We start from the raw sequence: 15,317 nt of genomic DNA on the forward strand, positions 1-15,317 counted from the left end.
AGTGCAATTGGCCTTTGTATTTGCTTCCTCCCTGTGTAACATTTCAGGTTACTGTAAGCCATTTTCAGGCTATGAATAATTTGTGTTGCGCTTCATGACTCCATACATCAAACACTAACCCCGCCCTCCTCGGGTCACACTCAGGTTTGTAAACGCCACGTACAGTTTGTCTCAACGCACCTTAAGCCACAGTTTGGAGGCTACACTGTGACTGACAGGTCGAGCGACCAATCACCTGCCAACGCGACTATTTTACAGCCGAAGTAGACTTTTTCTACCCAATAAGGGAGGCTGGGGGCGGGGCGTTGCCATGGTAAATACAATCTTTGCTGTAGGTTGTGGCCATTGGAGGTTTGTATTGGTATTGGTACATGACAGCTGTAAACAAGCTCTAGTCTCTCTCCAGCACTTGGTGGATTACTAAACGCTCCCAAAACTACGAGAAGAGGAAAAAGAGGAGATAGAAGTGAGTGTTAAATTACATGAATTGTGTTATATTAATGATAGTAATTTATGTGCTAAAGGCTTTCTTTTGCAGCTTTTCCAGTTCAAGTCAGACATTTATCCTGCTTTCCACCTGACACAGTCACTCCATATCTATGAATGAGAAAGTTGCCATCCTCACTAAATTAGTGATGAAACAAACTGGGCTTTAAATGACAACTTTGATATTTAGACTTTGTGATTTACAGACTGACAACAGTTTGAACTTCCTCTCCCAGGTCTTTGAAACTTGAAATTGTTGCCATCCTCACTAAGTAGTAATGAAACAAACTGGGCTTTAAATGATAACTTTGATAGTTTCCCATGGATGTGACTTACAGACTGACAACAGTTTTTCATGTATGACAGACCTGGGAGAGGAATGCTTTTAAAACCAGCATGCTGTGGGTGGCTTTATCCAACAAACACATGTGTTGCACAGTCCTGAACTTGTGGCAGAGAGCTTGCTTTTGAGATTAAGGTTAATTTGCGTAACCTCTCCACACATTGTCTCTTTTGTTTTGACTCGTACCCCTGTTGCAAGCTATGGGAAATGGAGGGTGTTGTTTGTAGCAAAGATAAAACACCCACGCACGCTGTATTGGACAAACAGTGGACACTTAGGTCATGAGAACTGTTTCAGCTTTAAACAGGTGCATACAAGCTCTGGTCTGGGTCCCAGTTTCATTCATGAAAAGTTGTACACTATTTTTCCAGCATTTTCTAGTTTTAATAGTTTCTATAACCCCATAAAACTGTTGATTTAGTGTTTCTTCCTTTGTTTTCCGCCCCAGATGTGGAGGGGTAAAGCCTCGGGCCGCTGTGTGCTGGTTCTGCTGAGCCTGTGGCTGTGTGTCCAGTCGGTGCCGATCAGCGTGGACAAGACCAAAGTGGTTGTTCCAGACGAGAAACTGGAGACGCCGCAGAGTGTGAGTTGGGGGGGATAGTGTCATACAATGCATGCATTTGCCAGTTACATCAAGGGTTTCATATTCAAACTTGGGTCTTGTAGCTAATTACACCAGACACCTCCCAGTCATCTAAATAAATAAATAATAAATAAAGGGATATGTTTAGGCTTACAGTGTCTCAGACAGGGCTGGTCTGTTTCACATAGACAGCAGACATACTTAGATCTTTGGTGCAGGACTGAACAGCAAATTAAATGTTTGTCATTGAGGATGAGAAGATATAAGAAGAGGAAAAAAGTGCTACCATGCTGAATCAGATGTCACCATTCATTAGAAAATGGAAGCCACTCAAAAGGCCAGCCGGATAGAACAGCTTAAATGTAAAATGTCTTCCTCTCTTTGCTGACAGCTCACAGTGATGTGTACTTTGGTTTTGTGCTTCAGGACACTGGACTGCACTATGACCGCTACCTCAGGGAAGTCGTTGACTTCCTGGAGAAAGATGCCCACTTCAGAGACAAGCTCCACAACGCTGACATGGAAGACATCAAGGTCGGCTACAGCTGCATACTAGCTCAACAGCCCGTCATATCTAGCTGTGTTCACAAAAGCCTGTTGTTGACTTTGTACTGAATTGGGTTGTTGTTTGTCTGCTTGCAGAAAGGAAAGCTTTCCAAAGAGCTGGACTTTGTCAGCCACCATGTGCGGACCAAGCTGGACGAGCTGAAGAGGCAGGAGCTGAACAGGCTGCGGATGCTCATCAAAGCCAAACAAGACATCCAGGGAGGGAACGGTATGAAACCCGGACTGGCCATCAGCCTGTCTGCAGAGATGTTGTTGACGTGCCACTGACAAACTAGTGCTTGTTGAAGTTGCACAAGAAATTTTGCACTATATGGTAAAAGTTGGGTGATGACATTGTCAGATTAAGGAAGTGACTCTTGGACACAGGAACATGATGCAATTCACCGCCAACTTCAACAGACAGTGGCTGTATGCATTTAGACTGGAGAGCAGAACTGCCTTCATGCTGCATGTCTGTTGGAGGGAAGATCAAATTAGATTTATTTAAATGCTATAATACAATATTTATGCATCACTTTTTAAGGATGAAAACAGAAACGTCAGAGACATTGTGTAAGATGGTGGTGCAAGTTGAACAGGGTGTGTAGAAGCATTCAGGGAGAGAGGGAAAACTAAATACACACATAGAAATCCCTCACTCACATGCTCAGGAATACCTAATTTTTCCTTTGCCAAAGTAAATTTCAGTTGAACTCAAAGTCAACAAAGTTGCGGCACTCGTCCTTGGCTGTGTGTCAATCTTGCATCAAAGCACTCATGAGCTGTTTGTTACTTAGTAAATGACACAACCAGTCAGAAGATTTTTAGTGGATTTTATCTAAGATGCAAAAAGACATCTATGTCTCTTTTCATGGTCCTTTTACCGCTACGCAGCTGAGTAACACTTTCCGTCATTCCCCTCCTTGCAGGCATGACACTGGACCACCAGGTCCTGCTGAAACAGTTTGAGCACCTCAACCACACAAACCCACACACCTTCGAGGTGGAGGACCTGGACCGCCTCATCAAGTCGGTATGGGCTGTTTAATGATAAAATGCTAGGACATTATCTACTGTTCACCAAATAGATCTTTACTTTAGTGGATCAGATGTGTTAAAGAACCAGGGTCTCTTGGATTTGTTGAGCAGCAGCAGTGGATCCTCACTTCTACAAAAGATGACAATGATAACAGTGAAAATTCATCATGTGGCCATTTTGTTTTTCCAAGTCAAACAAATACTAAGTACCTCCACTGACTGTATATCATGACATAACGTATAAGAGCCATCTCAAATTTTTTGGGATTGAAACCAAGAGCAAACGCTGGTCCCAGAACCAAAATTATCCCTGGCTCCCATTATTACCAAAAATTGTAGGTGAAAAACTGAGAGAAGTGTGATATCAGGTTTTTTTTTTTTTAGAGGACTGGTTTGAGAAGATAAACAACCGGAGGTGTTCTGGCTTCAAGGCACATTAACTGTTCAAATAGCACGCATGGCTGAAAATTTGTCCCCACACAACATGCCACGTATATACAAGGCAGCCTCATATGGTGCAAGATCTGATGCTCAGTTATTGTAGATTACTGTAGATATTTGGTAGAGTTTTACAAATATATATTTTTGCATTATTGTCACATAATTAACTAATTCACAAAGAAGAAAGTTAAGTCTGCAAAAAAATTTAAAATCCGAAATGAAAATGTTTCTATTTTTTCCCCGTTTTTTTGTCTTATGTTTTTACACTTTTATGGAGAAAAGTACATATGCATTGGTAACCATTATAAAAGGTGATTGAAGGCTCTTGAAGACATGTTTTACTGTCCCTATGCATACTCTATAATCACAGTAAAGAACACCCTGTCTGGTATTATTGCTATAATTAGAACCAAGTAGCCTATAGAGAATTACAGGTGTCAGAAAGAGAAGACCGTTCCCAGCTGAGATGCTCCTGTTTCCTGACTCGTTGTTGTGATTTCTGCTGGCTCTCATGTCAGCATTATTAACCAGTCTGGACTTTTTCGCTTTTAGATGTAATTACATGGAGGCATTGAAGCATTCACAGCTTTTTGTCCTTTGTTGGAGAAGGCTGGCTTGCCGGAGGTAAATTCCCAGTCAGTTTTGACAGAGCTACATGTGCAGGAGATTGCCTGTGAACTAAACTGAAAAAAAACAAAACACAACAGCGATGTCTGCTCAATGGTGGAATGATCATCCTTGCACAACCAGTGTTTGCATGTCTCTCTGGTTTTAGGAGTGCATGTCAATATTGTCACTATTTTGGGTTTGTTAAGACTTTATTCTACAGTCCATTTATCAGCAGTGCCTTGGAATTGCTTGGTGACATGGAAATATGCTGCTAAATACTTGTGTGCTTTGTCTGTGAGATTCTCATTTTACAACAACTATAACAATGTCATATTCTGTGCACCAGGTAAATTCCTGCGGGACTTTAGAATAAAGAATTACCTGTATGTTCTAATCAGAACCATCCCAAGGCAATGTTATGAGACTCAAAGCTGATTAAAACTGATCACCAGTTATAGACCAGGGGCCTAAAGATGGCAGCCTTCCACTTTGACATCATTATGTTTTTCAAAACCGTCAACAGTGTCAATTGTCAACATCTGCTTTTGTCAGATGAGGGGGATGCATGTGTGTTGGGAAGACCAAAACGATGTCAGTCTAGACGGCAGCCATCTTAAATCACCTGGGTGCGCGTTCATGAGATCCAAGGACTGAAAGTACTGATCCAGCATCACTGGTCAGATCACATTCCAAATGAATCACACTGTCCTAGAAAGGCAAACAGCAACAAAGGTTTGATCCACTTCTCTACCAACTATTCTCTTGTTGGGACAGGAGATACAATTTGGGGTCATTTTTCTCAGTTTCATTACCCAGGCAGTCACTGCTGTTTGGCTTTGTAGGGCAGAATAGAGGTATAGTAGTATCTGATCAGCATCCATAAGACACGTTAAGCATACAGGCTCTGATTCATCCACTTTGCACTGCCTGAACTAACCATAAAGCATGTTGTTGCATTATCATATTATCCCATCTCTCCTGGGTCAGCTGTGAATTGAAATTCATTCAGCTGAGCAGTACAGATTGCTTTAACCTCTCCAGGGTGCAAGATGGGAGGGTTCATGCTTTTTGGGACAAATGTGACTGCACTCTTTGCAGAATCAAACAATCCCAGAAAAGCAATTGTATGAATTTCAGCTCTACAATCCGAACAGTCTGAACTCTCCATTCTAACTTTGTTTTTACCTTCATTTTCTCTCTCTGTCCATCGGCCGTGGGTTGAAGGCCAGCAGCGACCTGGAGAACTTTGACAAGGAGCGGCACGAGGAGTTCAAGAAGTACGAGTTGATGAAGGAGCATGAGCGGAGGGAGCGGCTGAAGACCATGGATGAGGAGCACCGCAAGAAGGAGGAGGCGCACTACGAGGAGATGAAGAAGAAACACGCCGAACACCCCAAAGTCCACCACCCTGTAAGACACCTGCTGTCGCCAAGTTGGTTTCATATCAGCGGTGTTGGATAGGCATTGTGTCTGTCAGGACTGGGTTTCATTAGCTTTCAATTCAGTTCATTACAATATGCCAATAGAGCAATTGCAACTCATTTGCTAAAGATAGAGTATTCATTCTCAGTTATTGTTATGTTTAATAGAATATGGTAGCCTTCCCATGCAAGTATATGAATTCTAGGTATTGGGTTGAACAAGAGACATATTATTACATAGTATTGTTTTGTAGCATTGTATACAAGAGTGGTAATTTTAGCTCATTTTATTTAGATGTTGGAGGGAAATAAAGGAGATTAGAATGTCAGAGGTTGGAAAGCAGCAATTTACAGTTAAAGGAATCTTGAAATTAGCTGAAGATGGAAGAAGATGTTGGATCATATTTGACTTTTTGAGAGGGTGCAGGTTGTACAGTAAGCACAGTAAAAGGACATGACAGTAGATGCCGGTAATGCTGCATCGTACGGATGCCAACTGCTATTAAAATACAAGAAGAAGAAAGGAGAAGATGATTTGAATTTTGAAGTAACTCTCCAAGGAAATTGTGAGATTATGGAATTGAAATTGATTGTGTGTGTGTGTGTGTGTGTGTGTGTGTGTGTGTGTGTGTGTGTGTGTGCAGGGCAGTCAGGACCAGCTGAAGGAGGTGTGGGAGGAGTCAGACGGTTTGGACCCGAATGAGTTTGAGCCCAAGACCTTCTTCAAACTGCATGGTAACCACAGAGGCCATATTAGTGGTTAGAGAGTCCTGGAGGTCCCAGGTTCAATCCCCAGTGCTGACCTCTGACCTATGACCTTTCTGGAAGAGGGAAAGGGAAAAGAGACTTTAGAAACCCTCTACAGCCAGTTGGGTCCAAAGTTGGGCCCTAGGGGGTCGTCAGCAAAATGGAAGAAAGTGTATTATTATTTCATTCATTAAAGTTGCAATGAATCTATAATAGAATCTATAAGAATGACTATAATGAGGTTTCACTCTCCACTGTTATCTCCCCAACAAAAATATTAACACTTATGCAATTCCTTTCTAAATCTAGCATCAAATGGTAATTCTAAAATCTAGCAACTTCTCAGATGGGGGTCCCAGGGAGAAATTCCTGTCAAATGGGGATCCTTGGGGCCTAATATGTATTTGTTTGGGGGTGACATTTATTTTTTGATTTAACTCTAACTTTACTCTAACTTTAATTCTTATTTACATGGACGGCCTGGCATAAAAAAGACATGAAAAAGACCGGGAACTCTTGTTCTACACAACCAACGGCCTATGATGCACACATCAGTACCTTAAAACTCGAATCACATAACATCAAACTGCTATGCGTGTGACAAATTATGCATGTATGAAGCAGTGTGTTCATTCCAGACATTTGTTTTGTGTTGCAGACAGCAACGGAGATGGTTACTTTGATGAGAACGAGCTTGAAGCTCTCTTCACTAAATCGGTATTTATGCCTAACTGCCCTGCTTCTACATGTGTCACGATTCTATGTTAATGAAGACGCCTTTGAGGTACAACTTGTGTATGTGTGTGTGTGTGTGTGTGTGTGTGTGTGTTCAAGCTGGAAAAGGTGTATAACCCCGCTCATGAGGAAGACGACATGATCGAGATGGAGGAGGAGAGGCTGCGCATGAGAGAGCATGTTATGAAAGAGGTGAGACACTACAGTAAGAAAGCAGACGTGGCGTGTCTCTCACATAGCGTGCGCACACACACACACACACACACACACACACACACACACACACACACAAATACATGTGCACAGTTTGATTAGTACAATAAAAACAGATTTGTGCTGTTGTCACTGATTCAAAATCTTTACGTAAACATGACGTCCTCCACAAATAATGCAGGCATCCCTTGGTCCAATCAGTAACAAGATGCATCTTCCCTCCAACTTTCATCAAAATGGAACCGGTGCTGTAGCCATTATGGTCTTTTTTAACTTTGAAATTTTGAGCTTTTAATTATAGCGCCCCCATCAGGCCAATCAGTGTAATGTTTTTAAATGCCAGGACGCAGTGGTAAATTCAGACCAATTTTGAGTTGAACAAGTTTATTTGTCATATGCATTGCACATGCACTTGCAATGAAATGTTTACAATAAAAGCAAAGGAAAAATATCAAAGTATAATACAAGTTTGTGAAAGCATACACATAGAGGTAAAGCCACATTAACACATAAATAAGATGAACAAAGTAACAGTAGTTGTGCAACATGTAGTCTGAATTGGGTAATGTTTGTATAGTATGTGTATATATAAAATAAGGTGATGTAATATATAGTTGAACTTTAATTATAGTCAATCAGTGTAATACTGGAACACAGTGGAAAGATGCATCATCCCTCCAAGTTTTGTCAAAATCAGACCAGTAGTGTCTGAGATATCACTTGAATTGTCACGTTTGATGGATGAACAGACACAGACTAAAGTGCCGCAGTGTGCAAAGACTTGTGCAGACACTGTGAGTAGTGCAAGATTATGCCAAAAACACTGCGTAAGAATAAATTGCATGGTAGTAAACAGTCCCAGTAGTAGAGTGGTGTGGGTGTGCAGGGGTTGAGACAGCCACCCTGACCCTGACAGTGTGTTAACCCCTTGTCATTAAAGCAGCTTCATGTCTTGATGTTCAGGTGGACACCAATAAAGACAGACTGGTGTCAGTGGATGAGTTCATGGCGGCCACTAGGCAGAAGGAGTTCATGGAGACAGACGACTGGGAGGTAAGAGCCAGGATGTAAAGACATTTTTGATAGATGGAGACGGAAAAGTCTGGCTTCTCTTGGAAAGTTGGAAAGCTGGAAAAAAAAAAAACACTAGCTGGGTACTGATTCCTCTCTCCGTCATCTCCTTCCAAACAACATTTTCGGTGAACCAAATGTAAACATCTATTTTGCTCGGCTGCCTTGATGTTAGCCAAGTTGACTTTTTTCATATTTGGTTGCCTTTGCTGTCATCAAACTGTAAGAATTAATAACATTGTAATCCTAATAGACATGGTGGGAAACTAACAGTAGCCACCAGTCAAACACTGGTAAATTTTGGTTAGTGTACTTTACCAGCCACTGTGGAAGTTAACAACCATCATTTGGAGGTCACAATCTGTTCTAAAACTCTAGCTGGCTGGTGAAATAATAAAAGTCGTACTAATACTCAAACTAGTGGTAATAGTAAAAGGAGTACTTTTTGCAGCATGTCAAATTGAAGAGTGTCATTCCAAAATTGGATCCTTTTGTCCCATCATCAAAAATTCATCCTATCGTTCATCCTAGCTAGCTATATCAGTTTCATCTTTTAAATCCCTTCTAAAAACACACTTTTATAGACTGGCTTTAATGTGAATTGCTCCTTACACTTTTATTTTTAATTTTGCAATTGGGTTTCTCATTTTATTACGTGTTTTTTTACTTATTTATTACAGTCTCTTTAGGGGACAACTTGTATTGTCTGGGCATACATGTGGTTAGGCACACACGTTTGTGTAATATTCTGTTTTTAGTTGTATATCTGTTTTCAAGTTGTATCTGTGTATCTCTTGTATTACCTTTTATTTCAATGTTGTATTTTATTTATTCTTTTTTATTCAACTTTTTAATTGTGGTACTTTTCCATCACTGTCTCTTTGGGTTTTATGTATGTAAAGCACTTTGTAAACATTGTTTTTAGAAAAGTGCTATACAAATAAAGTTATTATTAGTTATCATTATTATCCTATCCTCTTTTTTTTATCTTATCCTCTTGCCTCCCGCAGACTCTGGACCAAAACCCATTATACACCGAGGAGGAGCTGAAGCAGTTTGAGGAGCATCTGACCAACGAGGAGAACAACCTGAAGGAGAAGACGAGCGGCCTGCAGAAACAGAGGGAGGAGCTGGAGAGGCAGCAGGAGCAGCTGGACGCTCAGAAGATGCAGCTGCAGCAGGTAGGCCAACAAACAGATTCTTTTATTTACTTGTTTATGTAACAGGTCAGGGACATTGGGAAGTTATGTCTGTAACTCCTTCTTCAGAATTAAAATTTCATCCTTCACCATTTAGCAAAGTGTTAATATCCATCTGCAGTGCCTGGACCGGTTATAGTTACAGACTTAAAGAATAATGCTAACATTCACATACATGCCCATAAATAAACCCTTAACATTTATGATTCATGATATATATGATTGACACATATGTGCTTCCTTGTAATAGCACAGTTGAGCCACACCCATTCATGAATATTCATGAGAACAGCTGTAACCTGAGGAAATGTATTTTAACACTGTCTATATCCTGAAAACAAACCGCTTAGTGCTGACAAGTAAAAGATCTAGTTTCGCTATTGTGCAGTATCTGTGATGCAATGTGCAAATAGTCTAAAGCAAAGCATGACCAAGATTATTTTTTTATTTTTGTGATGACGCAAAGGACTTTAACACTTAAAAGCTTTTCAAATTGCAGCTTTAATGTGGACAAGATGTGATATGATATATTCTGATGTATCACTGCAGTGTTTAGTCCCAAGTGACAATGCTTACAGGATTCACACACACTGGAGTTCAAGTATGTGTGCAGTCTGAAATGTTGTGTCACTTTAAAGGGGCCGCACCCTTGAATCTGTGTTATTTCGGTCTCCATCTGAAACTTGGAGTAGAGGTTCTCACTTATTTTGTGACGCTCTAACATTTTCCATCCTTCACTTCTCTCCTCAGGCAGTAGAACACATGGAAAAGATAAAAGCTCAAAACCCACAAGCGGTCAAAGGTTAGTATTAAGTTGCAATGATGATTTTTGCAATTTCAACATTTGTTTGTTTTTTTTCCATCCTTTATTTATCCAAGCAAAGTTGACTAAGCACACAGTAAGCACCTTTTCAGCAGCAATCTGCCTCACACTCACATAGTTGCACCATATTCACACCAGGGAACTGCTCAGTACAAAATACAACCACAGTCTTCTTCTTCTGTGGGCAACTGGCCTTGCTCAATGGCTCCTCAGCAATGGTTGCTGAGGGGGAAGGGGCAGCGTTTCTCATTTTCCATCTCATCCAAGTTAGTCTGGGATTTGAACCAGCGGCTGCTTGAACCGCCACCTTCATGCTCATGTTTATCTCAGGATGATGTAATTCAGGATGTTGTTGATGCTATGAATCTCTAAAATTATTGGGGAAAAATAGAGATCCCTCACACAGCTATACTTTACTGAGAAAAGCACTATTTATTATATTGTGGCTTAGCCATTATTTTTTTCTTATATCTTTATTTTATGTCTATTTTATATCTTGTTTTCTTCCTGTCTTAATGTGTAGGAATGATTGTATATTGTGGTGTCTTGTTTATGAACTCGCTTGCCTTGAACTGCCCCTTGAGGTATGAATAAAGTATTTTGATTGATTGATCTCTCTGTTGCAGATTCGGGAGCGTCTGTAGCATCGCCCCCTACAGGTGAAAAGCTGCCCGTCCTACCAGGAAACAGTCAACCGCTGCCCTCCGGTCACCAGCAGCAAGACGTACCGGTACCGCTGCACTCTTAGCAGGCCGCACAGCTGTGTGTATGGATGCCAGTGAGCGTGCATGTGTGTTTGTCCTGCAACGAATCCACTTTCCTCACTTTCTGTTAAAAAAAAAACAACACACTTGACCAAAATACACCTAACCAGGCAGCACTATGAGCACATAAGAAAATCTGATTTGGGGCTTCAAATTTGGTGCCAGTTCCCATCATGCCCTTCTCATAGCCGGCCATAGCAGCTGCATAAACAAGACTTGAAAAGTGGAGCTGGTCCAAATGTCCCATGGACAATCCACTCTTTGTTTTTGCCATTTTGATCTTTTATCACAAGTAGGACTCTGTTCTCCATGGGAAGTGCTTTGGGGAGAAGTGGGGGGGATGTTGGCCGGATAAGTGAATATTTTATTTTGTAAACACTGTAGTTTATTGTCGGTGATATTGTTTTATTTTATTTTATTTTATTTTATTTTTTTTATTTTGTTCAGGTAAAAAGAGCTGATGACTTCTGAGAAAAATGAATGTCAGCTGCTTGCTAATGAATGAAGTGGTCCTTACATTTTTGATGTGGTAATAGCGTTTTGGCACATTTACTTATGAGAGTAAAGATACTGGATCCATAAAACATTGTTTCGTTTCATAAGTCTTCGATTTAAAGCCACTGTTTTGCATCTTTCCATTGTGTTCATCTTTACCTCTGTATTTTGACACAAGGTTAGATAATGGTGATATTTTTATTGTCTAGCTATTGCCGCCTTTGGAGCAGATATTTGAAGAACATTGAAGAATATTTGGTTTAGAGTCAATTTTACATATTATATTATTTAAATGTTTTAATTTAATATAATTTAGCTGGTGTTAGAGTAACGACTGTATGGATTCTGAAGTGGCTGTGAATGTACAGTGTGTTTCTGTGCCTGTTTGCTTGTGAGTTTGTGTCCAAGCATTGTGAAACATTTTTCATGTGATGGAATATGGTCGACCTATTTAATTCTCCACAGTCTACATCACCCCAAATTAAACTGCAGTTGATCCTGACAGTTTGAGCGGCCTCCTCTCCTTCATAGGAAACAGAAAGGCTGAAGCAAATTCTCAACAGAGGAATCATATCCATCTGTTGACAAATGTGTTCATTATAAATTCATACAGCAGATTAGAGATGGGATGAGGATACAAAGCTAAACTACTGATCTATTTTCAATAAGCTGGATGTTTTTATTTATTTTCTTATGTCCCTTTCGAAAAGCGGTCAAATCTGCTCACCACCCGACTTCCTGTGTAACAAACCCACACTGTTGTTCAAGGTTTGAATGTGGACATTAAAGTGAAAGAGCTTGCACGTTTCTGTGTTTTGTTTAATTGTACACACCGGCTCACTGAGTAGCCTACCTTCTCTGTTGCACACACACAATCATATTCAAGGCACATTAGAAATATTAAAAACATGAATTCATCTGTATAAAACATGGGTTTAAAATTGAAGTGGTTGGATCCAAAGTGAGATATTCAGCAGTTGGAAAAAAAGTGACTTCTTACAAAATACAAATGCAAAAAATTCTGGTACTTCTTTAAAGGATAGTAGGGTAATATGAGTCCTTTGTTGGCTAAAAGATAACGCATCTATAATCTGAATCATCCGTGTTTTAGAGATATTGAATGATGGACTTCAGGTGATGATTTTCTTCTATAATGGACGGGCCTATATGGTGTTTTTAGACTAGAACTGACTATAACTGATCTACGAGAGCAGTGTTTGAATGATACGGAGTGTATATGGATGGGATCTATGGATGGAGATTCACTTCTGTCCGTACGATCCACTGAAGCGCTCGATGAGGTAGGCGCCCGCTTTGACAGGAGGGTATTTGTTGGAGCCGTCGCAGCAGGTCACCAGAGCCTCGTCATCCGGCTGCACGAAGAAAGCCAGAGACTGACGAGTGCTGCGGTCGCCAGCAGGGGGCAGCAAAACCTTGTGGACCTGGAGGAGAGGGGACAACTGCAATAAGAGGCTTTCACTTTAGACAAATCTATTTATTATGCCTTTTATTATTAAACCTTTATTTAGACAGGTAATCTCATTGAGACACGGGGTCTCATTCACAAGAGAGACCTGGTCGGGCAACAGCAGCAGTACAACAATGCCTATAATATTTCTATAGGCTCTTATAATATGACTTTATTGTACTAAAAGGTATTTTTTGTATCTCCTATATATTCCTATAGGGATTTGCAGTATAGAAATGTGTCTGTGGTACTCAAAAGTGATACGATAGTATTTTTGTTTTATCTTCCATGGTATCACTATAATTTTCCTAGAATATTCCTATAGTTCTTATAGATTTGCTGTGATTATTATACTGTATCCTAAAATTTCGTATAGGATTATACTATAGTTAGCAAAGTCAAAAATCACAATAATCTACACAAATCAGTGAGAATACAAATATTTTTTCATCTCCGTTTAACACTGGGGTTAAGATGAGGGTTACGTTTATAATAAATGTTTAGCTGAAAATTATGCAGAGTTTGGGATCTGCAGGTTGGCCAGTAAGTGATGACATCACAAGTGGTTCCTTTGCACAAAGATGGCGGACTCCTGTTTTGGAGGTTACCTATTTAACAATGTAAAGCGCTCAAACAACAGCATCTGATGAAAGATTTAAGTGGAAGCATGGAAACACTGATTTGGCATTGCACTGAGAGATGACAGCAACATTAAATACATCCAAATGTAGAAATCGGACATTACATTATTACAGTACCTGGGCTAAAAACCTCTAAAGCAAAAAGAAGACCTGTTGAAGAGCTGTGAAGCCTTGAACATTTCTTTGTTCGGTGTAACCCTTGGACATAGCTTTGTCCTTTTTGTAAAATATCTCTTGTAGCCTTGTAATATGTCTGTAACACTGTTAGTTAAAATTATAAAGGTTTAAAAAATGTTGAATCCACACAAACTTTGTCGTGTGGTTGCGACACAAATATGCGAAAACATCTTCCTAACTGACCACAGAGATGAACTGGTCGCTGGTCCAGCGCTGCAGCAGGTCAGCGACGTTGATCAGGACTGTTCCAGGTATGCTGGGAGCGGAGATGTAGTCGCCTGAGCGGCTGAGGACCTGAAGGAGAACGGGTGTCAGAGGGATTACAGGCCTGAAGATTTATTCAACAGTAACAAATGTCAAAACTGCCAAGCATTCAGCCTGGGAAACTTTGATTTTAAAGTCACAGTGAAAGAGTTATGCCAAAAAATTATAAATAATCTATTTTATGTATTTTTATATCAAAGTCTCATTACTTTTACTTCCTGGAAAACTGAAAATCGTTAGCGGTGACGTCACTGTGTACCAGGAGGCGACATAAAAATTCCAACCAATAAAAGTTATGTACCTTTGCCTGTGTGTTCTGTCCCTGTGTGTGTTACCTGCAGGCCTCCCTCGTGGCTCTGAAACACCAGGGTGATGCTGCCGTAGTCTGAATGCTCTCCGCACCGCAGCTGGCCCTCCTTCACCTTCTCACTGCTGACTGGTGGGTAGTAGAGGGAGCGCAGCGTGGTGCCGTTCTCATCCGCTGCAGGACACACAACACTGTCACTGTCCCTTGTTCCTGCTGCCATTAATGTATTCATCAATCAGTACTGAAGTTTGTGTTATAATAAGCTTTGCACTTCTTTTGCCCTTTTTGAAGCCTAAAGGACTGGCCTACATTTACTACAATTGTTTGGAAGAAAGCTTTTCCGGCAGTGAGCCTGGAGAACTCCTGGTAAGTTGTATGAAGAAAAAGCACTCATCTAATTTTGTACTGGCATGATGATGATGACCAAATTTTTTTTTTTTGGGGTGAACTATCCCTTTAAGTTACTCCAACCGCTCCAGTGGAGCTTCGCAGCAGCCAACAGCAGAAGACTGTGGTTGCTGTGAAGCAGGTTGTTTCTGAAAAAGAACAAAGGGTCAGAGGGTCAGAGGTCAGGGTCTGCTACAGATTAGCTGGTAGGGATTCAGTTCCTTGCTCAAAGGCACTTCAGCAGGGCGAATACTTGCTGCCACAGGGCTTGAACCCAGGCAGTCTGGTTGAAAGACGGTCTCTCTAATACTCGGCTTCCCTCTTAACGGTTGTTATTATACTGTTGTTCAGCAGCAGCAGCAGTGAGTCGTACGTACTCCCTATGAATCGGTGTGCGTCGAGGAACACCTGAGGGTCCAGAGCCAGACTGAGGGCCATCACCCTCAGCACCCGCAGAGACAGCTCCTTACAGCGCAGGAAAAAAGACTTCTGCACCTCCTGGAAACCTGCGACAGCACCCGACGACGGCCATTTCTAGAAGAGAAGAGATGAGAAGAAA

The 15,317-nt window shown here is 40.8% G+C and overlaps 2 protein-coding genes across 5 annotated transcripts in view; one reads left to right on the forward strand and one right to left on the reverse strand.

Moving 5' to 3' along the window:
* Positions 1 to 15,317, reverse strand: part of LOC139920982 (uncharacterized) — a 59,800-nt gene that overhangs the window by 42,278 nt on the left and 2,205 nt on the right. The window contains exons 4-7 of one of the 3 annotated variants that reach the window (XR_013504376.1): positions 15,136 to 15,292; positions 14,400 to 14,545; positions 13,984 to 14,094; positions 12,319 to 12,956 (exon numbers count right to left, since the gene is read on the reverse strand). Coding sequence is in view for 2 of the 3 variants with exons in the window: in XM_071911097.2 (XP_071767198.1) it covers positions 12,777 to 12,956; positions 13,984 to 14,094; positions 14,400 to 14,545; positions 15,136 to 15,292 (594 nt within the window). In the remaining variant the exon portion in view is untranslated. Of the gene's footprint in view, positions 1 to 12,314; positions 12,957 to 13,983; positions 14,095 to 14,365; positions 14,546 to 15,135; positions 15,293 to 15,317 lie in introns of those variants that run through there. The other 2 variants (XM_071911097.2, XM_078283321.1) reach the window with 2 other exon arrangements.
* nucb2b (nucleobindin 2b) lies at positions 358 to 12,180 on the forward strand. Of its 2 annotated transcripts, XM_071911105.2 has the most exons (13): positions 358 to 466; positions 1,278 to 1,412; positions 1,839 to 1,946; positions 2,055 to 2,187; positions 2,888 to 2,991; positions 5,271 to 5,456; positions 6,112 to 6,202; positions 6,873 to 6,931; positions 7,049 to 7,141; positions 8,126 to 8,215; positions 9,244 to 9,414; positions 10,183 to 10,234; positions 10,882 to 12,180. In XM_071911105.2, the coding sequence occupies exons 2-13, from the start codon at positions 1,278 to 1,280 to the stop codon at positions 11,001 to 11,003; spliced, it is 1,344 nt and encodes a 447-aa protein (XP_071767206.2). In that variant the 5' UTR covers positions 358 to 466; the 3' UTR covers positions 11,004 to 12,180. The 2 variants fall into 2 exon arrangements, with proteins under 2 accessions (XP_071767206.2, XP_071767207.2); XM_071911106.2 differs by lacking the exon at positions 1,278 to 1,412 and having other exon boundaries at positions 384 to 466.

This window comes from Centroberyx gerrardi, chromosome 4, assembly GCF_048128805.1.
Source record: "Centroberyx gerrardi isolate f3 chromosome 4, fCenGer3.hap1.cur.20231027, whole genome shotgun sequence".
NCBI lineage: Eukaryota > Metazoa > Chordata > Actinopteri > Beryciformes > Berycidae > Centroberyx > Centroberyx gerrardi.